The 26302-nt window shown below is 38.4% G+C and overlaps 1 protein-coding gene across 4 annotated transcripts in view; it reads left to right on the top strand.

Annotated features, from left to right (window-relative positions):
* The window catches only part of LOC5566115 (venom carboxylesterase-6), a 48125-nt gene extending 22076 nt beyond the window's left edge, over positions 1 to 26049 (top strand). For all 4 annotated transcript variants that reach the window (XM_021839740.1, XM_001650430.3, XM_021839739.1 and 1 more), the window contains exons 2-6: positions 7212 to 7491; positions 10661 to 10810; positions 23152 to 24051; positions 24212 to 24510; positions 25613 to 26049. In XM_021839740.1, the coding sequence (XP_021695432.1) occupies positions 7225 to 7491; positions 10661 to 10810; positions 23152 to 24051; positions 24212 to 24510; positions 25613 to 25793 (1797 nt within the window). In that variant the 5' untranslated portion in view covers positions 7212 to 7224 and the 3' untranslated portion in view covers positions 25794 to 26049. The remainder of the gene's footprint in view (positions 1 to 7211; positions 7492 to 10660; positions 10811 to 23151; positions 24052 to 24211; positions 24511 to 25612) is intronic.
* The last annotated feature ends 253 nt before the right edge of the window (positions 26050 to 26302 follow it).

Here is a 26302-nt window from a genome sequence, read left to right as displayed (position 1 = left end):
ATCAACAATTTTACGCCAAAATACTCGGTTCGTGGCCGCATCTCTTCATCCTCGGTTCTGCCTCACGCTCGCCAAATCGATACGCTCTTGATCCGCTCACCTAGCTCGCTGCGCTCCACGCCTTCTTGTACCAACCGGATCCGAAGCGAAAACCATCTTTGCAGGGTTGCTGTCCGGCATTCTTGCAACATGCCCTGCCCATCGTATCCTTCCAGCTTTGGCTACCTTCTGGATACTGGGTTCGCCGTAGGGTTGGGCGAGCTCGTGGTTCATCCTTCGCCGCCACACACCGTTCTCCTGCACACCGCCGAAGATCGTCCTAAGCACCCGACGTTCGTAGACTCCAAGTGCTTGCAGGTCCTCCTCGAGCATCGTCCACGTTTCATGTCCGTAGAGGACTACCGGCCTTATGAGCGTTTTGTACATGATACATTTGGTGCGGGCGTGAATCTTTTTTGACCGCAGCTTCTTGTGGAGGCCATAGTAGGCCCGACTTCCACTGATGAGCGACTCTGTATTTAACGGCTAACGTTATTGTCAGCCGTCAACAAGGATCCAAGGTAGACGAACTCGTCGACCACCTCTAACGTATCCTCGTCTATCGTAACACTGCTACCTAGGCAAACCCTGTCGTGCTAGCATGTACTTTGTCTTGGCCGCATTCACCACCAGTCCAACTTTTGCTGCTTCGCGTTTCAGGCGGGTGTACAGATCTGCCATCTTTTCAAATGTTCGGCCGACAATGTCCATATCATCCCCGAAGCAATCAAATTGACTGGATCTCGTAAAAATCGTACCCCGGTTGTTGAGCCCGGCTCTCCACATAACACCTTCTAGCGCAATATTGAACAACAGGCACGAAAGTCCATCACCTTGTCGTAGTCCCCGGCGGGATCGAAACGAACTGTAATGTTCGCCTGAAACCTTCACACAATTTTGCACACCGTCCATTGTCGCTCTTATCAGTCTCGTGTGCTTGCCGGGAAAGCTGTTCTCGTCCATGATTTTCCATAGCTCTTCGCGGTCGATTCTGTCGTATGCAACCTTGAAATCGATGAAAAGGTGATGCGTTGGGACCTGGTATTCGCGACATTTTTGGAGGATTTACTTTACAGTAAAGATCTGGTCCGTTGTCGATCGGCCGTCAACGAAGCCGGCTAGATAACTTCCCACGAACTCGCTTACTATAGGTGACAGACGACGGAAGATGATCTGGGATAATACTTTGTAGGCCGCATTTAGAATGGTGATCGCTATTAAGTTCTCATAATCTAACTTGTCGCTTTTCTTGTAGATGGGGCAGATTACCCCTTCCTTCCACTCCTCGGTAGCTGTTCTGTTTCCCAGATTGTGCCTATCAGCCGGTGCAGACAAATGGCCAGCCTCTCCGGGCCCATCTTTATGAGTCAGCTCCGATACCATCCTTACCAGCAGCTTTGTTGTTCTTGAGCTGGTGAAAGGCATCCTTAACCTCCCTCAAAGTGGGGGCTGGATGGTTTCCATCCTCCGCAGTGGCGACGAAGGTATTTCCTCCGTTGTCCTGACCCTCATTGCCTGTGCTCTCAGTGTCATTCAGATGTTCGTCGACGTGTTGATTCCACCTTTCGATCACTTCACGCTCGTCCGTCAAAATGCTCCCATCATTATTCCTGCACATCTCGGCTCACGGCACGAAGCCGTTGCGAGATACGTTAAGCTTCTGATAGAACTTGCGTGTTTCTTGGGACCGGCACAGCTGTTCCATCTCCTCGCACTCCGTCTCCACCAGGCGGCGTTTTTTCTCCCGAAAGAGGCGGGTCTGCTGTTGCCGTTTCCGTCAATAACTCTGCGCGTTCCACAGTGGCCCAAAGCTGGCCAAAAGTAAAAAAAAATAAGTTTGCAAATTCCTTCTCGAATATTTTTTCTTGATTTCTTCAGTATTGAATAACAATTCCCCAAAGTTTCAGATCGATCGGTGTATATTTCGATTTTGAACAGCATGTGACCTGGAGAGATGTCAGCTGAAATTGACTCTTTAGAATTTTTCAAATTTCGTGGAGGTTATTCTATAGAAATTGCAGTTTCTGTACTAAATCATGACCAAACCTTTCTCAACCGATCTTATTCGAAAGAATATACCTTAGGCTTTGTTTTGAATATATTTCGAACCACATTTGACATGTTCACCATTTGAGAATGTCAAGAAGTGTGTAACATAGAGTTCCTTCAAAAATAGAGTATTTTTTCAAAGGTAGTGCAAGATATCTGGGAAACGCTCTAAAATGATCATTTATCCCTCAATGTGTGGCAAATATTCCATAGTATTTGATGTTTTATGGCTTCACTTGCGCTTTTCTGTGCCAAAATAAGTAAGCATATTTTATAGTTACACCACGAATCAGCCCACCAGACCATCTCACTTGATATAAATATCGCATTTTGCACCATTATAAGCTCCCGAATATATTCAAAAACCACCTCGAGCCCTGTCTACAATGTTCAACTTCAAATAAGCATCAAAATAATGAAGTTTCATTTGATTTTGATCTGGATACGGATTTTCTTGATTGAATTAAAAAAAATGTGGTATTTCAAACTAATTCTGTTAAATGTACCGACTATTCCTGTCAAATTACCTCTAAAAACCATATTTTGTCAAATAATTAGCATTTTTGAACGTTTTGAGTGAGAATTGTACTTTTGGCCAGCATTTGTATGGGATGCGGCCACTGTGCGTTCTGTCGGGTTCCTCGCTGCAGCATGACCGCCCGCACTGCATTCTCCTCCTCCAGAATCTGCCTACAGTCCTCGTCATCCAGTGGAGCGAAAATTTATGAAACTGAATTGGTGGTGTGGAAACGGTATAATTAAAAAGGAAGTGAAATCGAGAGAAATTTAAAACTTGGACTCATTTAGAATAGAAACTCAGTTTTATAGAAGATTATGTTTCTATAATCTGACGAATATTAAATGTTTTTCCTAATTTTGTTCGTGCCTCTCTTTGGATTAGCATATTTTAAATCAAGAGAGATAAAACATTAACAAACGATCGTCAAAAAAAAAAAATGTTTCATCGACAAATTTTTGAAATACGAATCCACAAATAAATGTTTTTCCAAAATATTGAAAGTGCTTTCGAAGTAAAACAAATTACGTTTTAATAAGAAAAAGTTTTCAGCAAAACTTTGGATTTGGGTACTGATCTGCACATTATTTTAATAATTGATGAAATCTAAGGAAATATATTCGATAGATTTGTTGAATCAAATTCCAAGGAACATGATAGTTCCAAATTCCAAGGAACATGATATAGTTAGTGTGTATAATAATCGGATTTATGACGTGTATCTATGTACATATGTTTTACATTTTAATGACATTTTAAGTGTTACGAGTAAACTTAATAATTTGAATAATTTTCGGTGAACTTGTGAGACAGCGTCGATATATTACGTAACCTAAATATCTGCAATTTGCGAGTATTTTGGTATATAAGATATGCACAAGTTTTATATTTTTGCAAGATAACGTTTTTTTACACAATTAGATGATGTGCCTCAAATGATACACAATGATTTAAAACAAAACATAAACGAGTTCATCCACATTCATTTAGTTTGAACTAGAGTTTTAAGCCTTTTCTCCACACGACTTAAATCGACAATTTCTCTACGAAAGAAGTGTTCAATGTTTATATTGAAAGTATTCGAACGAACAATGTTCCAAATGGAAGAAACTTTTTGAAATCGTTTTCAAAAAAAAAGTTTATTTCCAATAGTACATTGATTGTTTATCAAAAGTTTTACTATTGGATTAATCTTTTTTATCCGAACTTCATCCATTCATTCCAAAATTTTAACATGAGATTGAAAAATACCTTTTCTATGAATGTTAAAGTCTGCGTGCATCAAATTGAAGGATTAAAAGTGTTTTCGAGTTTGAAGTAAAAATATACGACTGAGCAATATGTATTAATTGAGAAATACATGAGCTAAGCTCTGATGGGCTTTATGATTTGAACCAGAAAACTGGAATAGATGTAGAAGGACGCTCACTTTTTGTAAGTTTCATCGGACTAAAAAAATCGGAATCAAACTAAGAATCAAGAAAAAATTCAGACTATTTTATGTACACGTCTATTTTTTCATAAACTATTGAGACTTTGTAAAAAATCTTTAAATTTAGTATTTGGAGATTTTCTCAAACTTGCACCCCAAATTGTGTTGTTTAAACGTATTTTTAAAAATGATTCCAAATTCTCCCGAACCTATACATCATCAATACCTCATTTTCGATGGATACAAGTGTTAACTATTTTTCTCAAATAACGTAATGTTTTTGAATTATAGACAGTTTACATAAATTAAAACTTCCTATAGGAGAAGATCCCCCACTACCGGACACTTAAGCCACTAAATTAATAATTAAAAACATAGTGGTTTCATATGATCTTGTTATCCATTTATGATATAATTTATAATTTGTGTAGCGTGCAAAAATAAATTTGAAAATACAGTTATGAATTTTGACATAACATTTTGATAATATATTCTAGTACCAAATCGGCCAACCATAAAAGATGGCTCCCAATACCGGATCGTATGGTGTTTTCCACAAGAAAAGTAAAGAAATTTTATCGCCAAATTGAAAATATGTGTTCAACATACAATTGCATTATCTCATCATCTATTTTTCAAAATTTTTGAGGGGGGGCAAGTCCAGGTTTCGGGGGGGCCAGGCCCCCCCTGGCCCCTCCCTATTTACGCCAATGTACGCCGTTCTCCTGCACGCCGCCGAAGATCGTCCTTAGCACTCGGCGTTCGAAAACCCCAAGAGCTTGCAAGTCCTCCTCGAGCATAGTCCACGCCTCATGCCCATAGAGGACTACCGGTCTTATGAGCGTTTTGTACATCGTGCATTTGGTGCGGGGGTGAATCTTTCTTGACCGCAGTTTCTTCTGGAGCCCATAGTAGGCATGACTTCCGCTGATGATGCGCCTTCGTATTTCCCGACTAACATTGTTGTCAGCCGTCAACAAGGATCCGAGGTAGACGAACTCGTCCACCACCTCGAAGGTATCCCCGTCTATCGTAACACTGCTTCCGAGGCGGTCCCTGTCGCGCTCAGTTCCGTCAACCAGCATGTACTTTGTTTTCGACGCATTCACCATTAGCCCGACTCTTGTTGCCTTGCGTTTCAGGCGGGTGAACAAATCTGCCACCGTTTCAAATTTTCTCCCAATAATAACCATGTCGTCCGCGAAGCAAACAAATTGTCCGAATCTCGTGAAAATCGTGCCTCGACTGTTAAGTCCGGCTCTCCGCATGACACCTTCAAGCGCAATATTGAACAACAGGCACGAAAGTCCGTCGCCCTGTCGTAGTCCCCGCCGAGACTCGAACGAACTGGAGTGTTCGCCCGAGATCTTCACGCAGTTTTGCACACCGTCCATCGTTGCTCTGATCAATCTTTTTCTTGAAAGGTTATACTTTAATTAATGACCAAACTATAACCGAACTGTTCAGCTTTTAAAAGTCCGATGGATGTACCGAATAGAAGTAAAAAATAATATTGCTACTATGTATAACTCTTATTACAAATATTCAAATTACATATCAGGGGGCACTTCCAAAATATATTGGAATTAAGAGGAAATGTCAAAAAAGATCAGAATATCCTGTTATAAACCATTATGAATGCGTTATACACTTTACTTTTTGCTGGATGCTAACAAATAATTGTTCAGAAAATTTCAACTTTAATGGATAAATTACCAGAGTTACATTGTTTCAGATATTAGTGAAATATATTGAAGTTTCTGTGTAACTTCATTCAACAGTTTTCTCTTAGGGAAGAGCAGTTTTGTTCTTTAACCAATATCATTTTGTTGGATCTGAAATTTCCAATTTTGAAAAAAAAAATATCATAAATAAGGGGACCCTTTTCTAAAATGAACAGTACTTAAAGATTTTTTTCTTTCTAATGTGTTTTGTCGAGAAATCTCAAGCTTCTTTTTCTTCTTTATTCTATAGGATAAATGTTCCAATAGTTGAGGTACTTAGCACGGTTCAACGTCATTTAGCCCCCTAAAATCCAAGTAGCGCAATAAATGTACATATTATTGTTGAAATGGGAAGTAACGACCATTTACTTAATGAGACAATTGATGTCATCACAGTAACCATCGGCATGTCAGTGAAAAACAATACCTCCACTATATTGGTAAACTGCTCTGTAAATTTTTAATTTGTTTTCCTATAGTTGCGGTATTTCTTGTTTTCTTATGGGATCCTCCACTATAGGAACACTTTACCGCAACTATTGGTACAAGTGAGAAAAGTCTAAGCAGTTTTGGTGGTATTTTATCAATGTTGAAGCAATTTGAACGATGTTTTGGTCTTCGTCGTATATCAACAAGCCAATACGTCGATTGGCGGTATCGGATCTGCAGTTAATTCAATATAATCAGTGTAAATGACACTACCGCAACTATTGGAACACCCACAACTAATGAATTTTAATTTTAGTTACCTTAATTATTACCCAGTACGCCATAACGCGCTATTCAAACGATACGTAATTTTTGAGCATTATTCCCTGCTTCAGACTTGAAGGCTTCCGTGTCACACTTTCTTCGATTCTTCCAATTGTCATCCCGCGTGTGGTTCAATCGTGCATAACTGCCAAGCTTCGTTGCCTGCTTTAATTAAAAGGTATCGTCTCGCGCTTCCATCATCATCATGCTGACTCAGTGATCAAAGCCTGCTTTGGCGGCGCCAGGCTTGATTTGATTGACGCCACGCACATAAATGCCACAGAAACACCTGTTGCGCTCCTAGCAAGAGAGTGGAAGAGAGAGAGAGCAAACGCGAGAGCTTCTAAGCATCGCGAGTGAGCTTTTCATTCATGGAAATTCGTGCGCGATGGAGTTACTTACCTTCGCTCTGTTGCTTCGCGAATCTCGCTGCCAGTGACTTACGAGTCGTGCGTGGAAACGGTTCAATCAATCGTAGATGGGCGTTTGGGCGCAATCCTAACAAAGGACTTGAAGGAAAGGAACAATTACGATTAGGCCTATCAGTAATCCAATGAGTCACATTTTGTACAGAAATATATCGTTAAGCTCAATGAATTTATTGTCGGACAAGTGACAGAGCATGATCAGATTTCGTAGATGGTGAATTCCTATCACTCGGTGCACGGCTAATAAAAGTGTTTTCATGTGAATCTAGGTTAAAGGCGAACATGAAGATGGTGATATCGTGGAATGGTTTAATAGTTGTGGGAATGGTTTTGTGTGGATTGGTTTGCGGAAATAAAGATGCGAAACAGTCAGTGCCAAATGACAGCTGTGAGAAGCAAGAACCGGAAGTAGAAAGGGCAGATCCTCGTGTTTGCATCGCTGATGGGTGCTTGCGAGGGACTTTCATGAAGGGATACCGAACAGGATTGTTTGAAGCGTTCATCGGTATACCTTTTGCACAGCCTCCTGTTGGAAAGCTACGATTTGCGGTGAGTATTATTATGTTATCTAAGTGGGTACTAGCACAAGGCGCTAAAATCGCGCACTTTTTTCTTTGCTTTTCCGGCACAAATCTCCCAATTGGCAAGAAACGTGGCTTCTGAAGCACCCGTTACAAAAAAAAAAAAATAGAATTCAAAAATTAAGTCAGTTAGTTCTAGAAAATTCTACTTCCTATCTAGTAAGAAAACTTTTTTGATAACGATTTAGTAAATGAAAACACACAAAAAAGTAGATGAAAAAACCGAATTTAGTACTATACCATTTAATTCCACTAGAGTTTGTATCCTTTGACAGATACGCGTATTTCGACCTCAACTGTAAAGCTGTCTTCAGTGTCGTGTACTAGACTCGTATCTGTCAAAGGATACAAACTCTAGTGGAATTAAATGGTATAGTACTAAATTCGGTTTTTTCATCTACTTATAGGTATTCTGCTAAACAGCTCGAAGATTTATTAACACAAAAAAGTGTCGACGCGGATAACATATAAATTAAATCCATAAAAGTAAACGTCAATATCGTCAAACTTTTTATTTATTTTTTTTTTTCAATGAATTTGAATTCGAAACAATTTTTTGCATTGATACATACAGGGTCTATAATAGGAATTTGAACAATAATGTTCAAAAATTTTATTTGACTAGAAACACCAAGTGCGTAGTAAAATATTAATACACCCTAATTCTTGTTCACGGTGGATCCAACTTTCGATCAAATCCAAGGCCCACTTGGTTTTGCTGGCGTAAACGGGAATGTGAAACGGCTTTCGATCGAAAGAGCATTCGACTGTACACAAGATAATGTTGAGTTTTTTTTTTATCAGGCTTCACAAAACAATTATCTATTGCAAAAAGCGAAAAAAATCAATCTTTCGTAGCAGAAAGGGTCCATTACTAGCATTGAACAAGCGACGAATAGAGACATAGTGTTCGGGTTCAAATTGGGTACTTGTACTGATTCCTTTGCACTACTAAAGGTACCCAAGTTTGAAAGATCGCAGCACACTTTTCATGACATTCTAGATTTGACTCTTTGACATTATGTGCCATATAATTTTGTGCAACTGTAAGGAACATGGTGGTCTGTATTTTGTTTTTGATTGAACCCCAATTCATCTAAATGCCACGTGCCCTAGGCATTGTATAGTTATCTGATGGAGACGCTTGGTACTTCGAGGTCTAATTGTATCTCAAGATGTAGTATCTATTATTACGAGGAGATAATAGGTAGGTAGTGTGCTTAAACATGCCAGAAAAACAAATCGCAGAAAACTGGCAGGATCGCCAATGTGGGTGGAGTTCCGAATATCAACGGGAAAGGAATCAACCTCCACGCGATGCTCACACAAATTACTCTGCCAAGTGTTGGTTCGCAAGTGAGGCAGAGTACGAAAATATTCTAAAATTTTATAATTGTTAAAATCGGCGATGGCCGACTAAATGTGCTGTGATAATTGGCTTGAAATGACCCAAATAATGAGCATGAATCAGCAGATAGCAGCTTTGCAAAATAAACTGATAGCTATTGAGTGTGCTGCTAATGTTTTACTATTAGTTTTGCCGTTGTATCTCTAATTCTAAACAGACTCATATTCCGAACAATCGTTTTTTGCAGGGCGATTTTGTTGATTTTTCGCTGAAATATGTCATTAAATTATCAGAAATTAGCAGTCCATTCCAATTCAATTTCAATCTATTTTATACTTCGAGAGTAGTGATGATTCTATAGTTTTGGGTCAGTAATACTAGCTTAATAAAATATTTGCGGAATTTTAAATTTTTTTCCGTACTGTTCAGAAAAAAGTCCGTTTCTTCATTTCGTTGATTATGATAAACGGACGTTTTTATTTTCCCATATTTTTTATCCGTTCGAAAGAAAACTTCTGTTTCAGTTTTGACAAATGGCCGATTCCAAATAGAACCTTACACGAAGAAAACGAAAAACCCATATTTGAGTATTTTTTGACTTACTTTTGAGTTATTTTTCTCTCCCTATGTCATTCGCTCTTTCTATTGTTGTCAGAGAGCGAAGAGCAAAACAACCCAAAAACCGAACCTTAGTGTGTTACCTCAAATTTGAGTATGTGGCATAGTACTGGAAGTTGAGTTATTTGATCTGCCGGTTGAATGAAAAGAACTTAGCCAGTAGGTATTTTTTCGCATAGCTGCAAATGAAAACTACTTATACCTCATCCACTCAAAATTAGGTTAACGCATGAATCCTCGGAATCAAGAGGAATGAACTCACTTTTGAGTACTTCATTTTCTCCGTGTAAGTTTTCGAAGTATGATTCAAAACGGTACATAACAGCAGAGTTGGAAAAAGTAATTAAATTCACGTTACTATGCAAAGCCTATCGCAGTCAGCGATGCCAGTGCAACTTGTGCCTTGCGATGCAGTAAGCAAAATGCCTCGAAAGTAGCGAAACATCCCTTACCAAAGGCAACCTAAAATTACTGTAGAAAAATGCTCCATTTCCTTCGCGAATGAACTTAAAATAGGCTACTTGATGAAATTCACGCTTTTAAACTGTAGTTAGGAGTGCCACGTGAGTGTCGCGAAATTCAAGCCTACCACTTATTACCATTTACAGCCCTGCATGAAAATATGGAACAACATTTTGCGTCAAATGCCGAACACTACTCTTATTCTGCCTCATATTCCGAAAACCTTGATTCAAATTCCGAACAGCTTGAATAAGACTGCGGAACACGTTTATGTCTCAAGCATCAACATACCGCTATTTACTTAATTAAGGCTCAAGACTCCATCATTCAATCATCAGCAATCATCAAAAAATAAATACCAGTACTTTCGGTCAAATTTCAATCAATCCTTATGAAAATCTATCATCGTGTTTCAGATAACAAGTGCAATGCAATGATAGATTTTCTTGAGCATTGCTTCGTTATTGAGCAAGAAAACTGGTTTTGAAAATTTGTAAAACGATGATGGTTATTTTCCTCTTAAGGGTTGCTGACTCCATTGCCGCTTTCAAAAATATCATAGCGCATCTGGTTTTTTGAAATACATATTGTCAGACACGCAAAGAATTACGTCTGACGTTTTTTTTTAAGAGTGTGAAATAAAAATCGGCTTATCTGTAAATTAATAAAATTTGCTAATATTTTTTTTAATTTTCTCATTTTTCCCCAGAACCCAGTACCTGTAGAACCTTGGCGAGAGCATGGTGATTACAATGCCTCAGTTGAAAAGTCAATGTGCGTCCAGAAGAACGAACTTTTGCCAGTCGCGGCAGCTATGGGTAGCGAGGATTGCCTGTACTTGAACGTCTACCGACCGAAGGTAAGTCGCAGTTTAACTCATTTTGACCTATTGGTCATCAATTATAATAAGTAGTTGACAATATAACACCGATTGCAGTTCATTATTTTGTTATAAATTACGTTCGTCTTCTTGGCATTACGTTCCCACTGGGACAGAACCTTCTTTTCAGCATAGTGTTCAATGAGCACTTTCACAGTTATGAACTGAGAGCTCTGTTTGCCAAAGTTACAATTTTTTCTTTCCTTTTTGGGACGATGATATTTTATGCCCAAGTAAGTCAAGGAAATTTACATTACGAAAAGATCTTAGGCCAACCAAGAATCGAACAAAGAAATCACACCTTCAGCATGGCTTTGCTTTGTAGCCGTTACCACTAGGCTAAGGAAGGCCTCAATTACCCCCAATAAAGCACGTCGCAGGTGTTCAGCTACCGGCTTTGTATATTCTATTTGTGTTGTCATGATATGATCGATGGCAAAAGTCCTTATTAAAATCACCGCCACGCGCCGATAATTAGTACAGATATGACAAACTGTTGTGGCAATCAAATCAAAAATGTCCACGCAAAAAAAAAAGGTAGCGTAAACACTTGAGTTTGCCCGTTTGATAATGCCAAGCCTACTGAGATCGTTTTCGATACCATCTTGCGCACACGCACGAATAATAAAACGTTTTGCGTGGCTGATAACTGTCGCCTCCCATTACTCAGATTCCCTCAAATGATCAGAGCTAGATGGAAGCTCTATTATATTGCTTTTCTCACTTGACACGTGCTGTTAATAAGTGAATTTTCCCCGGGGAGATCAGAAATCACCATAATTCAGCTCATCTGGATGCAAATTATTGTGGTTCTCTACTTATTGTTCAGTCGGCGGCGTGAACGCGAGAGCACTGATCGATTGATAGACTGGTTTGACCCTTAGCTCCCAGGAACACACAGTTCCCGATCAACGGGGTTACATCGCAGCAAGCGTCAGCTCAGCACAGCAGTTGCTATGGATACGGCTGTCGAATGGCTGTTGGGCGAACTAAGGTGTGTTGGACGACACGTGTGTGAGCTTATCGAACCGCTACTATACGTAATGGGATTGGCACGTGTGGAGCTTCTGTGTGGTTCACTTCGATGGCTGGTATTTTTCGATAATTTTGATTGACGCTTGATAGTGAACCAAATTTTCAACGGAATTTTCCAGTGACTTTCGTTAGTGGAAAAATACAGGAAGCTTTTTCCTTTCGATTCACAGTCGCCTCTCCACATCTCGATATCGAAGGGACCTTCAAGATAGGGAGAGTTCAATACAAAGAACATTAATTTAATGAACGCTAGATTGAAAATCACTCGGTTACTAAGAAAATAATAAACAAACAAACTTCATTTCGAGTTTGCAAATTGTTCTGAATCACTTTCATCTGGTCTAGTAACCTTTGATAATGTTCACATCGACATATAGAGAGAAAATTGAGAACAACAATTCAACAGGAACACATCGAGATATGGAGAGAGAAAACGTATGCAGATTGAAGGGACCGAACCAATCATCGACATAGGGAGAGATATCGAGAATTCTACATCTCGAGATGTGGAGAGTCTTCTGTATATTATGAGACACCAAGCAGTGCCACCTTTAGTCCTTAGTATCAATGAAATTCAAGCAGAGGTAGCTCCTTTGTATCGCTTATCGTGTTCCACTTTCCGTGTGAAAAGATATAATTATATAATTATGTGCATCGTCTATCAGGGTTGGTAACCATCGGTTTCGTCACTGACTGATGACGAAAAATTGAGAAAAATATTCAGTGCGTAAAAGATCGCCATTTCCTTTGTTTTCAATGACTGGCAAGGAGACCACGACGAAACCAAGCCGCAAAAAGTCCACGAGTAATATTTTTCGTCACTCTTCCCGTCACCCCTCCGCCCTGAACCAACATAAGCTTCTAATCGTCACCGAGCGCACAATTGCAGAAAAAGAGAGTCTGAGCCACAAACTACTAGTCAACAAGGTGTCTTGTGTTAGCAATTGGGCATTCACATTTCCAAGAAGTTGTGTTGACTCTGTCGGTTGGCGCGTGCTATTGATAATCTGAAGGTATTTTGTTCAACTCCGGAAGCACGCAGATTTTTTTTTGCAAGTTCCTCTTTTTGCCTTTCCATTCAAGCTGAACATGTTCAACGAAAACACATACAGAGAGAAACGGCAAAGATTTTTCGTCGCGACGAGGTGCTTGGTTGCTGGTAGTTAGGCGTCTAAGTTTGCGCTGAGCTGAGGTAGTGACGAAAACTTTTTATTTTTCGTCACCGTCACTGATAGTCTGTCGAATCCGGCGACTAATAACAACCCTGTCGTCTATACACAACCAGTAGGGGAACATAGGGCATTATGGACACCCTAAGGAATGAGCTTGGTTTGACTGACAAGTCATTACATTATACTGTTTTTTTATATATTTACCTTCTTATAAGCGGTTTCTTCACCACCGCTTAGACCTTAAACCTGGTTTAATCGTATGGGTAAACGTGGTTTACGGCTTAAGCGAAGGTGAAGAAATCGGCCCTTAGAGTACTTAAGCATTTGTTAAAAATTTGCTGCATAATTATAAAAAGCTTTTAGAAAAGCTCATATTTGGTAGTCACCAATAATCTAGCGGGACAATGTGGACATCCCTATAGAACAGATTGAGCACAATGACGTTTATAGAAAAATTGTACCGCGATCATTCATAGAACTTCGAGATATGGAGTACACAATCAGGAAATTGTAGTGAGAGTGTCACAAGAGTGTCACTGAAAAACGATTGCAGCCAATTGACGACATTTCTCGTAATAATGCTTTCAATGTTGCCTCCAGATTAGTTTTAATCCACAGTTGACGATTTCAAATTGATGTGTGGTTCCGCATTATAATCATTGCATTAAACACTAAATTGTTTGATTAGTATAGTATTTGAAGTCATGTTTCATTCTCTTTAAAGCGTCTCTACTCTGTTACCCAATGTTCATATTGTTCCAATAGGAAAAGATTTTTCAGATAAGTTTTTTAATTAAAACATTATGAATCAGAAAAAAAACAATCAACTTTATTTTCGAATGCAACTCAAATAATAATAATAATAAGACTTAATCAATTGCTACATTATCGGGCAACCTGTAGTAACCTGATTCGGTGTGAATGTTATAATTTTTGAACTTAATAATATCATGTTAAATTCTCAGTTCAAAATTAATGATAAAGTCAATTTTCCCATATTTAAGTGATTTACTCAGCGAACTTTGGGGTAAGTGTGCCATTAGGGCTGTTCAGTAAAAAAGCATAATCATTTTCCAAGCATCTCTAATGAAGCAGATTTGTGTAGATCGTGGATTTCGCAAGCCAAAACGTCTAGTGATATGAATATGTAAAAAAGTTTGAAAATCCAATCTCCCATATCTTCCTTATCGTACTTACCATAAAAGTAGTGTTCAGTGAAATTTTCTGCGAAAGCTTTCTCGGTGTTGATTTAAAAGGTGTCTCAAAGACAATGTTGGTTTATATGGGAATTACTATGGAGAAATTTTGAAAAATGTTTCAAACAAGTTAGTACTGGAAGAAATTACAAACTTATCATCAAATAGTATAAATTCATTTTTCAATCTATAATAAAGAAAGTTGCTCAAGAGAGGAATTCATTCCGATGGATGGGAGAAGATATATACATGAATTTGTTTGCTATTAGTCAACTCCATATAGGATTATGGCCCTGCAAAAAATTCTAACAAAATTAGTTTAAAAAGGATTTATCCAGCTTTTTACGCTGGCTATAAAACAACAAGGGATGATTTAATTTTGACATGTTTTGCCCTGAGAGAGACTCGCGAAGAGAAAAAATATCAACGTCAAATGCAGCCCACCGTTTTTATGGCTGAAAAAGTGAAAAGTATTGTGTTCAAAGTAAACTGTTATTAAAAACCTCAGTCGGCGGAGCAGTTTTTTCCAAAGTTGCTGATAAATCTAAGCAGAAGATTAATTATTTCTAATGGCTGCTACGTTTGCTGGCATGAAATTTCACTCAAACGGCTATCTATGATTCGATGTGATGCAAACTCAAACATTTTTTGCTGAGAAGTTCATGTGAGGATTTGAACAGCATGCGCATAATTGATATAAACACAAAGTGGAATAAGAAAAAAACTCAGCAATCACAGAAAAAGCAAACCGTCTTCGCGAGTCTCGTCTCAGGTTTTGTCCACAGGTGTTATAGCGAAGTCTTAGCAGGCAATGATTTTATTTTGTTGATTGAACTGTCATTAATTTTCTCTTGATGATGTGTGAATCTACAACATCTTCGTATTCAATTTGATATTATGGCCGCACGGGACGTCATCATAATCACCCTATCCATTTCAAGAAGCAAATCTCAAGAACCACTCTATATATCGATGCGAAAATGTATCACTATGATTCTATACATGTAGTGCACAACCCGATAAGTTTTCAGCTTCATCGGTTCACTAAAACTCGAGATTTGCTTCTACAAAGTTTTGATGATTATTGTTAGAGTGAGACGAAAGATAGGGAAAATAACACGGTCTCCCGTGTCCCCTTATGACCCGTTTTCTTATAATTATTAATTATTTTGTATCAATAGGATTCAACACAATTCTTCTGGTGTGAATGAGTTTTAGATTATTTGGATGACGAGATTGAAGTGAACAGGCAAAGATACATAAACATCTTCACGTCACTGTTCTTCGGCCAATGTTCTTCGCTAATGAATGGGCGATAATCGGTGTTATTAAAAGGCTCATTATTTTAACATTCTGGAAAATTTAGAAAAGTGCAAATTGTACACTTTCCTATGCTTTAATCTAGCGGTCAAATTTTAAAACCGCATGATTTCCAATTATTTCCAATCATCGGGTATCGAAATAATGCATTTAGATAAATACTATATTTGCTGTGCATTACGTCCTCATGTCCCAAGTTACGGCTTTCGTTTTCTTTGTCAGACGACTCAACCACAGAGCTCAAACTTTCGCCCGCTTTTGCTAGGTTCGCCAGCCCACCCAATAATGCTCTCCCTAATTCTAATAGGTATTTTTATCTCACAAACTTGCTTGACCAAGCATTGGTAACAGTGAAGCAAACAGTACCTTACGCAGTTGCGAATAACGTTGCGAATTAGTTTGTTTTGGTCGATTAATAGGAATCACTGGCATATATTCAGGTTCAGACTTGATTTCGTATTTTAAAATCCTTTTTCACTTTATAAATTTTGCATCAGTTGATCCTGTTTTATCCACCTTAAATAAATAACATTAGCATAAGAGTAAACTACAAAATATAACAAGAATATAAAATATGAAACTCTTTTGGGATTCTGTATCCTGGAAACACGAATATATTTGTTGTTCGACAACATCAAAAAATTGCTTCACTACAAAGATTGCTACGATCCAACTATAAAAAAATAATGTTGTGGGCAAGGAATGTCATATAGGGGTGATTCAAAGTTTATGGCATGTCTAGCGTAAAAAGCTGGATATCTTCAGCAACATCCTTCACTAAGGTTTGAAGAATGAGTTTTCCTTATGAGATGATAAGTTTGTAATTACATTACAGTACTGGTGAAACATTTACCTAATTTTCTTCATAGTAATTTTCATATGAACATGCATCGTCTTAAATCACCTTCGAAAAAGAGGAAAAATTCACAGAATACTATTCCTATGATAAGAATGATAAGAAATATATTGCATGGTACCCCGTCCATTAAAATTTAGTACAGGGCTCGATTCCTTCGACCAAACTGTTCTTAACTAGTATATTATTGTTACCGTTGTTATGATGAGTAAATATTTACAACTGACTTAACTTACTAGAGTGGCTCAAGTATTTCTTTACATAGTTTACTGATTTAAGTTCAATTATATGTTAGTTTTCATACTAAAACTATTGAAAATTAAAAAATAATTTATCGTTAGTGTTGTAATTTTGCAAAAAGGATATGAGGTTACGTCAGGTCCTTCCCACTCGGGCTCAGATTGGGTACCACTTCTAGTACTGCATTTGGTCCCTCGGTAGTGCAAAAGGTACCCAAGTTTGACAGTTCGCAGTACACTTTTCACGGCTTTCTAGATTACCTTATGAGCCATAAAATTTTGGGCAACTACAAGGGACATGGAGGTCTTTAATTTGTCTTTGGTTACGTATCAAATCTGCGATGATTTGGTTGTACTGGTACGCTCACGGGGTCGCTGACCTCCATCTGATTGTTGCAACTTTTTCTTTCGGAAATCGTACTAAATTACCAGCTCACTGAAGTATGCCCTTATTTTATTCGCTCAATAATCTTCTGTGCTTTAATAAATGTGTTTTAAGAGCCAAGGATTAGGGTATTATACAGGACAATCGACAATGATGTTTCATTTGGACATAGGTACTGGCAATCATTGTCTGCTCTATCCGCTTTATTTTTGAAAACTGATTTACTTTTTAAAAAACTTTTCAGTGTTGTACGAAAAAAAAATCGCGATATCGTAAGATAGAAGCATTAGGTGTCGGCCAGGGTAGACGCGGGCCTGAAAATTGCCTGGGAAGGAATAACAATTATTAATAATGAAATGTCAAACTCCAAAGGATTTTCGCGTCGCTTCACGTGACGCGTCTACCCTGGCCGACACCTTACGGTGGTGTTTATTTCAACGAAGTTATTAACGAAAAATAGGATCAATTAAGTAAGATAAGCCTTTATTTAGCAACAGTGTAGAAATGTCGTTTCCCATTGCTAGTTGCGGGTTCCCAATCTGTTACAATGTTACATAATCCGTAAAAAGGTGATATTCGCAACCAGAACACGTATTTGCACTATACGGGAAACATAATTGGCACACGTCATAAGACTCTTTAATAGCTACAGCTACATCCCCATCAAGCACTGCCTCAGCATGAACCTGCTTCTTCCTCAACATGCAACCATACACGTTTGTGTGTGGCACTGAATAAATATTGTCATGGACCTTGGCTTCCAATTCTGTCAGGATGGCTGACAATCAAAAGCCTTCTAAAATGACTCCGAAAATGTAGCATCGGATTGCACATCAAACGATCTAGTAGGCATGGCACAACTTCGACGCACTCACTCCTATAGTGACGTCAGAGTGGAATGTCAAGCTCTTCGTGGGGGTCCCGCTTGCCAACAACGAATCAGAACTCCACGGTTTGGGTAGAGTAAATGGCATTACAAGCTTATTCTAGTAATCCTTTTTCAAGATAAAACCTGCTCCACTGTGCTGCGATCGATTCCAATAAAGTCATCGCCTGCAAAGCCTCCAACAGAATGCAATGTTGAACAGTAAATTTGGAAACGCATCTTTCATCTAAACCATGTAATTTCACTAACGGAGTTTACACCTCGTATTCAATTCTTACACTCGATTGTATTCATCAGCTTAATCAGCATTCTCAGTACATGTTATAATTTCCTGCCACAGCTACAGCACAGGTTACCAAACTAAGATGTTTCATATCAGATAATTTCCAATACTTACAACCTGAATAAGGTATGAATGAGCCCTGCATAAGAGGTAAAATACCTCAAATAATACCTTCTGCATATTCTACATACACCAAGCTGATAATTAGATCAGGTATTGTAATACAGTACTGACCCGATTTTGTCAGCCTCCGATTTTGTCTGCCCCCGATTTTGTCTACCCCCGATTTTGTCAGCTTTTTGACCCGATTTTGTCAGCCTATTTAAAATTTGTCAAAAAATTGTTATCGTCATGTTTTACCACGTTTACACTCAAATTGAAGATGATGTTTGATGTCATGCACGCATGGGCGTAGCCAGAGGGGGCAATGACAATGCCTTTAATTAAGTGCTAAAAATCGATATTACCAGTATAAGGGAGGGGGAAGCCCCTGATAAAAAAAACTGGCTACGCCCATGTCCATCGCCCTCTTAAAAGTCTATGTAACCATGTAACACATAAAAAATTGAAAAACAGGAACAAAATAAAATGACCCGATTTTGTCAGGTTCCCCATTTTGTCAGCCCAAAATTCATCGAGGGGCTGACAAAATCGGGTCCTTACTGTACCTAAATACATGATGGATTTTCAAATAAAAGTGAAATTTTTCAATAGTAGTTCAATACTTCCAGCAGTCCTCAATAGTTATCGAATACCAATACCATTATAATACTAAAATGAGGTATTGACAACTGAAAATACCTAATTAAGGTATGATACCAAAATATGGTATGCATAAGATTTCCTCTTCTGGTAGATTCGAGTTGAACGCTGAACAGATGACGATGATTTCTATAAAAACTAAGTACTTGGTAGCAGGTTTAAAGAGTGCGAGTCCTAGTGATGTTAAAACTAAGGTAGTACTTATTAGGGATTTGTTTGAAGTTGTTGATGACTTTGTTAGAACTTTGTGTGAACACTTGTGACATGTTACAATGATGTTCCCGTGCAAGTAAAATCTTGTTGTTGCTCTTGTATTCTCAGAAAATAATAATTTTATCGTAAAGTGCTGAGATCAATTCTCGGTGAAAAACAAGACCTATACATCAAGAGTAGTACTAGATATACAAAAAATCTAATATTATTAAGCAAAATAAACACTGCAAACTTCATTGGGTTGGTCAATTAGTCAATCGAAAAATAAGCTGTTACTGAATAATATTCAGCATTTAATGTTTCACTTTTATCGATCATAACATAAACAAAATATTTAAATTTATTTCTTAGATTTCATCCATGTAAAAACATACAAAGTAGTATGTGTAGTATGTAAATGGCTGAAAATTTACCAGTCAAACAATATTTTGATTTTTCTTGTTAAAATAAACTTCTGGTCAAATTTTCAGTTAATTTGGAGAAAATTTAGGTGTCCTTCTAATCAATTATGTGCTTATGGTCTCCGCTTTAAAAATTCATAACTACCGAGACACCAAAAGTTATCGAAAATACCTCTACATAGTAGCTGATAAGGCATAGACCAAGTTTTGACATAGTTTGGTTGAGATTTGTGCTACAAGGTTAATACAAATCACTATTTTGGAGATTTGACTTATCTTCAGGCTGCAATGCGGTGTTCGATCTTTGGGCATTTTTTTTTTGTAATTTGTTGCCTAAAGAAACACGTGAGCTTGTCATGGATGATTAATTCATAGATTTATCTTGTTCGATTCCTGTTGACTAGGGCCTAAAAAAGTAATGTAAATGCATGTTTTCATATCATATGTATTCACAAAACTGTGATTTCTGAGTACTGTTGAGAACAAATTTCGATCAAACAATGTTAAAACTCAATTTAATCTTATTAGCGTGTTCGACAAACTTGAAAATTGGCTTTCAAATAGTGGTAAAGGCAAATGGTTTTGATTTTCCACATGCTAGTTTTGATTTTTAAAACATTGAAATAAGCCCAAAAACACATTTTTAGCTTGAAGCATACTTAAATTTCTATCAAAATCTCCGAAAATTTGACAAGACATTTTTCTTAGCATGAGAATTCAGAATACTGCTTGACCGGTAGGTTTCCAGACAGTTTTGCAAATATGAACAGGTCTACTTAGTAGCCACTCTGGTAAGTTAAGTCAGTTGTAAATATCTCTTAATGTTAAAACAGTATTAGTCATTTACTAGTAATATACTCAACTTTTTTTTTAGCGTTTTTGTAGTTTTTTTTTGTGTGCTTCTGCGTTATATTGATACGAATTATATTGAAATTTTAAGTCAAAACCATCAAACCAAGATTTCTTGAGATTCCCCCTAGGGATGTATCAGCGGTGCAAAAATGACCTCAGGAATCGAGCCATGTAGTCAATTTTGATGGATATTATTTTCACAATAATTGTATTTTTGAACAATTTTAAATGTAGAACCGCCTTAGTGTGCCATATCGACAATTGTCCAGCCTTGATTTTTTTTAATAAAAAACGAGAAAATATATTTTGCCTTTGAGTTTGTGATTTTAATTGAATTTAAGTGATTTTTAATATTTCATTGTTTTTAAATAGCATGGTAGAAGATACATTACAATTTTTTCTAATGTGCGTTACAACTGTACGTGCAACTGTTCAAATTTGTAAGTAAATGTGGTCTTTGAATGTAAAAAGTTTTTTGTTTTCAATACGAAGCCCAGTTTCTATACATTTTGGCAAGTGTGCCACCTATTTGAAATCAAATTTATAAAAATGTAAACATCATCAACAAGATCATCATGATTAACCTAAATGAGATACTAGTTGTTTCTGAAGTGTAGTAGGTAAATAGCTGACATATATAAGGACTGTTCATTAAAGAAAGTGGACACCTGATTGTTAACATTTTGGTGTGAAAATTCCAAGGAAAATAATCAAATTTAGTTTCAGTGTGTACTGAAGTGTTTATTTTGACAGCAGAAGAAAGTTGACATCAAATAGTTGTAAATTCCAAGCGATAGGTCGGTTTAACATGGCGACACGCAGATTTATTCTGCACAAATGGTGTTCAGAAAAGCTGTCGTTCCGAGATTTGGCTTAAATCGCGAAGTGTCCAGATTCCATTTTTTCAACACTGTATCGAAAACAGATGCTTATGACGACGTGCAATACATCCGAACAGAAAAATTTGGGAAAAAAGTTTTTTTATGGCAAGCAAATTGCTCCTGCGGTATGAAAAGTACTACATTTTTCACAACGGGTTCAATCAACGGCGAAAATTACAGAACTGAATGCATTTAAAAACGTCTTCTGCCCATCTACCGAAAGTATAACAAGCCTCCATTGTTTTGGCCAGACCTGGCATCGACTAACAATGCTTCAGCTACTTTGGAGATGATCAAGAAGGAAAAAGTCGAATTTGTTGAATCATGGCAGATTCTACCGAATTGCCCATAACTACGCCCTATTTGGAAATATTGGTCAATAATGAAACAACGTCTTAAGAAGGATGGAAGATAAGCAAGTTCCATGATTTTTTTCAAAAAATGTGGTAAGCAACACAAAGAAAAGTTCCGAAGAAAGTTGTGCAGAACCCGATGGGAGGCATCAAGAGAAAAGTCAGAGCATTATCCAGGAATGCTCAATAAATGTTCAAACTTATGTGAATTTGGTCGAGATTACTATGATTTCCATGTGTTTCAAGAGAACTCATGAATTTGTTCGAAAATAAACAGTTTGCTTTAAAAAATACGTGTCCACTTTCTTAAATGAACAGGCCATATTTCCAAAGTATTTTTTCTCCAAATATTCAATAATAAAATATTTTCTTGGCGTGTTTAGTACTTTTTTACTTATCTGCTTCAAGATTTTATCGTTATTTAGTACTGATCTAGTATAATATTACACTTATCCACTGTAATCCATGGAAATACATATTTCGTATGCAAATATCAATTTCAGTTATCCTCTACAGTACTGGGTGCCGACATCAAAATTTTAAAATCCACAAATTCTCTGTAGTTCAATCGATTTTAATTAAATAAATGAGTAATATTTTAGGAGCCAGATAGCCGTAGCGGTAAACGCGCAGCTATTCAGCAAGACCAAGCTGAGGGTCGTGGGTTCGAATCCCCACCGGTCGAGGATCTTTTCAGGTTGGAAATTTTCTCGACTTCCCAGGGCATAGAGTATCTTCGTACCTGCCACATGATATACACATGTAAAAATGGTCATTGACATAGTAAGCTCTCGGTTAATAACTGTGGAAGTGCTCATAAGAACACTAAGCTGAGAAGCAGGCTCTGTTCCAGTGGGGACGTAACGCCAGAAAGAAGAAGAAGAGTTATATTTTAGATTCATGCATCAGGAAATTTGAACTCAGTTATGTTTCCGGTTGTAGTTCCAATTTTGCCGTCCATTCTGCCTCAGGTACCCCTTGGGTACTATTGAACTTTTACCGTAAACAGCGATCGTATTGAAGTTCCCGATGCTCTCGTTCGACAGGGTACATAAACGCTTTCCAGAGATTTTTTTGCATTGATTAAGTGTAGGTTAAAAGGCGATAAGCAGAGCTTATCTCCACCACCGGCAAATTGGCGATGCCTTGACAGCTCTGACTTCAACACACGCTGTCGGCACGGCGCGGCGTTTGTTTTGTTTTGCAAGATTCTTACATTGTCATTCGACGTCTGAACGCGCGTCGGATGCAATTTTTGTGCCCGAGTCGGACTGCTGTAATGCAGTAGGCGGCGTACGACGGCGGCGTGAGAAATGCAAATGAACTCCCGATCACTACGTAGTAGGCCACGCGCGCTCGCTTGGAAGCACGTGCTGAGGTGTGTTGGCGATCGGTTTCTGTATGCTTTATCAGCTGATTCAGCAAAGGTGTTTTTCGTGATACACTTATATATTGAACGATTGTTTTGTTTTCTTTTCCATTTCAGATTCAGAATACCAGCAAATCAGTTTTGCCGGTTATGGTTTACATTCATGGCGGGGGATACTTTTCGGGCAGCGCCAGTCCCGGAATTGTTGGACCAGAGTACTTCATGGATACTAAGCGCGTTATTCTGGTGACGATTCAGTATCGCGTTGGGGTGTTTGGATTTCTGGCAACTGGAGATGAAGTAGTTCCAGGGAATTTTGGACTAAAGGACCAATCGTTAGCTTTGGAATGGGTGAAGCAAAACATTGCCAATTTTGGAGGCAACCCGAGGTTGGTGACCATTTTCGGCCAGAGTGCCGGTGCAGGATCAGTGCACATGCACATGATCAGTCCGTTGAGCGAAGGACTGTTCTCGAGAGCGATTGTGATGAGTGGGAATGCGATTGCTCCGTGGAATTTCCCTACAAAGGATCCACTGGATTTGGCCAGACGTCAGGCAGAAGCCGTGGGTATCCCATGTGCAAAGAATTTAACCTCCAGGCAGATAGTAGATGTTCTTAGAAACGTCGATGCCTTGGCTCTCTCAGATAGCATAAGTGAACTAAAACCATGGTCGGTAGACCCATTGACACTGTACCGACCGGTTGTAGAGTCTTTAGATTGGTCCAATCAGGCCTTTTTAGTAGAAGATCCCCGGGAGTCGTGGCAGAAGGGAAACTATCAGCAAATTCCTTGGATGACTGGGTATTTATCGAATGACGGAGCTGTACGTGCCATTGCAATTACAACTAATCAACAGCTTCTGAAAGATCTCAATGCTAATATTACCACACTGCTACCGTTACTGTTGGAAAAAGAAACTTCTGCGGAGTTCCTGATGGCTCTGAAGCAACGCTTCTTTGTTAACAGTTCCAACGAACAGTGGATCACCGAGAAGGATGCTCAACAATTGATCAAGGTAGGTACTCTCGTATTTGTTGAGAGGTCTATTAATACACATTCCAACGACGATTTTAATTCACAAATTTAAAAAAATGTTATGTTTTTCTGTTGCTATTGAACATAACATTGGCTATTATTGCTATTGAACATAAAACTCTTCATTATTTCGCCAACAGCTTTATACAGAAGCGGGTTTCCTTTATCCACTGCATGCGTCAGTGAAGCAGCATGTGACCTCGGCGGACACCGAAACCGCTCCCGTGAGCCTGTACAAGTTCAGCTTCCAAGGACCCTACTCGTACTCCATGCTCTACACGGCCAACCCGGACGTGCACAACTTTGGCGTAGTGCACTGCGATGAGCTGATCTACCTCTTCCGGTCGCCGCTGCTCTTCCCAGACTTTGCGCACAAATCCAAGGAGGCGCGGATGTCGCACAATTTGGTGAAATTTTTCATCGATTTCGCTATCAATGGGTAAGTTTGCTAGAACAAAACAGAAACCGGAAACGGTACGCCGCCATAGCCAACTGCCGGGAAAAAGTTTTTAATGAGATTTGGCGTCTTGCTTGACTTTAAATTAGCTTAGCTCGTTACGGCCGGCATCGCTGCTTATTTCGCTCAGTCGACCGTTTTGGACTAGAGCGGCAAGTTTCCGACGTTTCAAAGTAAATGACAGATTTATTATCTTCCGCTTTCTTTATTGGAAAGCGATGGAGCATGTCGCTTTTATCGCACTTGTATTGAATCGAGACTTTAGCCAGATAATTGCTTTTCAAACTGACGTTTTCCGACTTTGTCACTACTAGGTAAGGACTGTATCGAAAAGTTAATAGCAACATTCAAATTACAATTCTTGTGCTAGAAGCCAAGATCATTTGCTTTTTTATGTATAACAGTTGAATTGGAGCAGCGAACGCTACAAAAAAATGAAAGCTGTCCAAAATAGAACGATTAGTTTTCATACAACTGTAACATAAAATTTTGCTGCTACACATCTTAGCTGACTATATTTCATCAGATGTCGCTTTTGCTACTCTAACCTGTAACTCAAAATCGTAAAAAGCGTAGCGAGAATAATGAGGGTGACAAATCTTTTTTGATACAACTAATCTTGCTAAGTAACTTATAACACTATCTTGAACTATATATAAGATTGAAGACTTACCAGAAATTGCGGTTCAGAAAATGCTTTAAGCTTCCTTCCTTCAAAGGGTAAATGCCCACTGGAAGTATTAACGTGTCCGTATCATTAAAAATCACCTGAAATATTTCTAACTATTGTTCGATACAGTTCTTAGATATCCCACGTTTATATGGAATGTCTCAAGAAAACCAAACTCATTTTAAAGTAGTTTTCATCCATTTATATTGCATTATTTATGATTCCGTTCGAAGAAACATTTCAACAATAGCTTCGCTGCTATCGAAGACAGCAAATATTGCACCACCTGGCGTGAATTGTCCCTAGCAATATGCTTCCTTTGACACTCGACTTCCGAGTGGCTTTTGCCCCTTGGAATCAATATCAAATCAACTGCGGTATAACTTGTGAATTTTCTTTTTCTTTTGTGTGCAGAGTGGCCACTCCGCTGAAGCCCTACCGCCCTTGCAACAGCGCCAACGAGGTCTATCAATCAATGGACTGCGATGTGCTGGAGTTTACCAACTCTGCCGATCCGGAGAAGCCCTTTGAAGTGCGGGTGATCAATGGGCGAGATGAGGACATGTTCGCCTTCTGGAAGAAGTATTACTTTTGACGGGAGTACAATAGTTGCACGATGATGCAGGTCAACTGCTGAGAAATAAGAGACGTTGTGATAAATTTCCATGTTATTGTTAAGAGCTATTCATATTTTTGTGGCGACAGTAACAGAAAGTGCCAGGATCAAATCAATGTTGTACAAGTTTTATAGTTTGTAAGGATTTTTTTAAGATATGCGACAAATGCGTCAACTGTATTTGAGAAAACGACATTTCTATTAAGATTTTAATAAAAAAATATACCAAATTGTTTACTATTACAGTCAAACCTCTATGAGTCGATATTGAAGGGACCATCGCTTCATGGAAATATCGAGTTATGGACAATGTCTGTTGTTTAGAAAGCCTTTTGAGGGGACAATCATATTAATAATGATTTGTCAAAAATGGTTCCAAGAGTCAATATTGACTCATGGATGGTTGACTGTAGTCTACTTTTTTTGAAATCTACTAACAATAACAGGGGCCTTCCTTAGCTGAGTGGTTAGCGTCCGCGGCTACAAAG

The sequence above is a fragment of the Aedes aegypti genome, chromosome 2 (assembly GCF_002204515.2).
Source record: "Aedes aegypti strain LVP_AGWG chromosome 2, AaegL5.0 Primary Assembly, whole genome shotgun sequence".
Taxonomy (NCBI): domain Eukaryota; kingdom Metazoa; phylum Arthropoda; class Insecta; order Diptera; family Culicidae; genus Aedes; species Aedes aegypti.
This window is presented reverse-complemented; position numbering and strand designations above follow the sequence as displayed.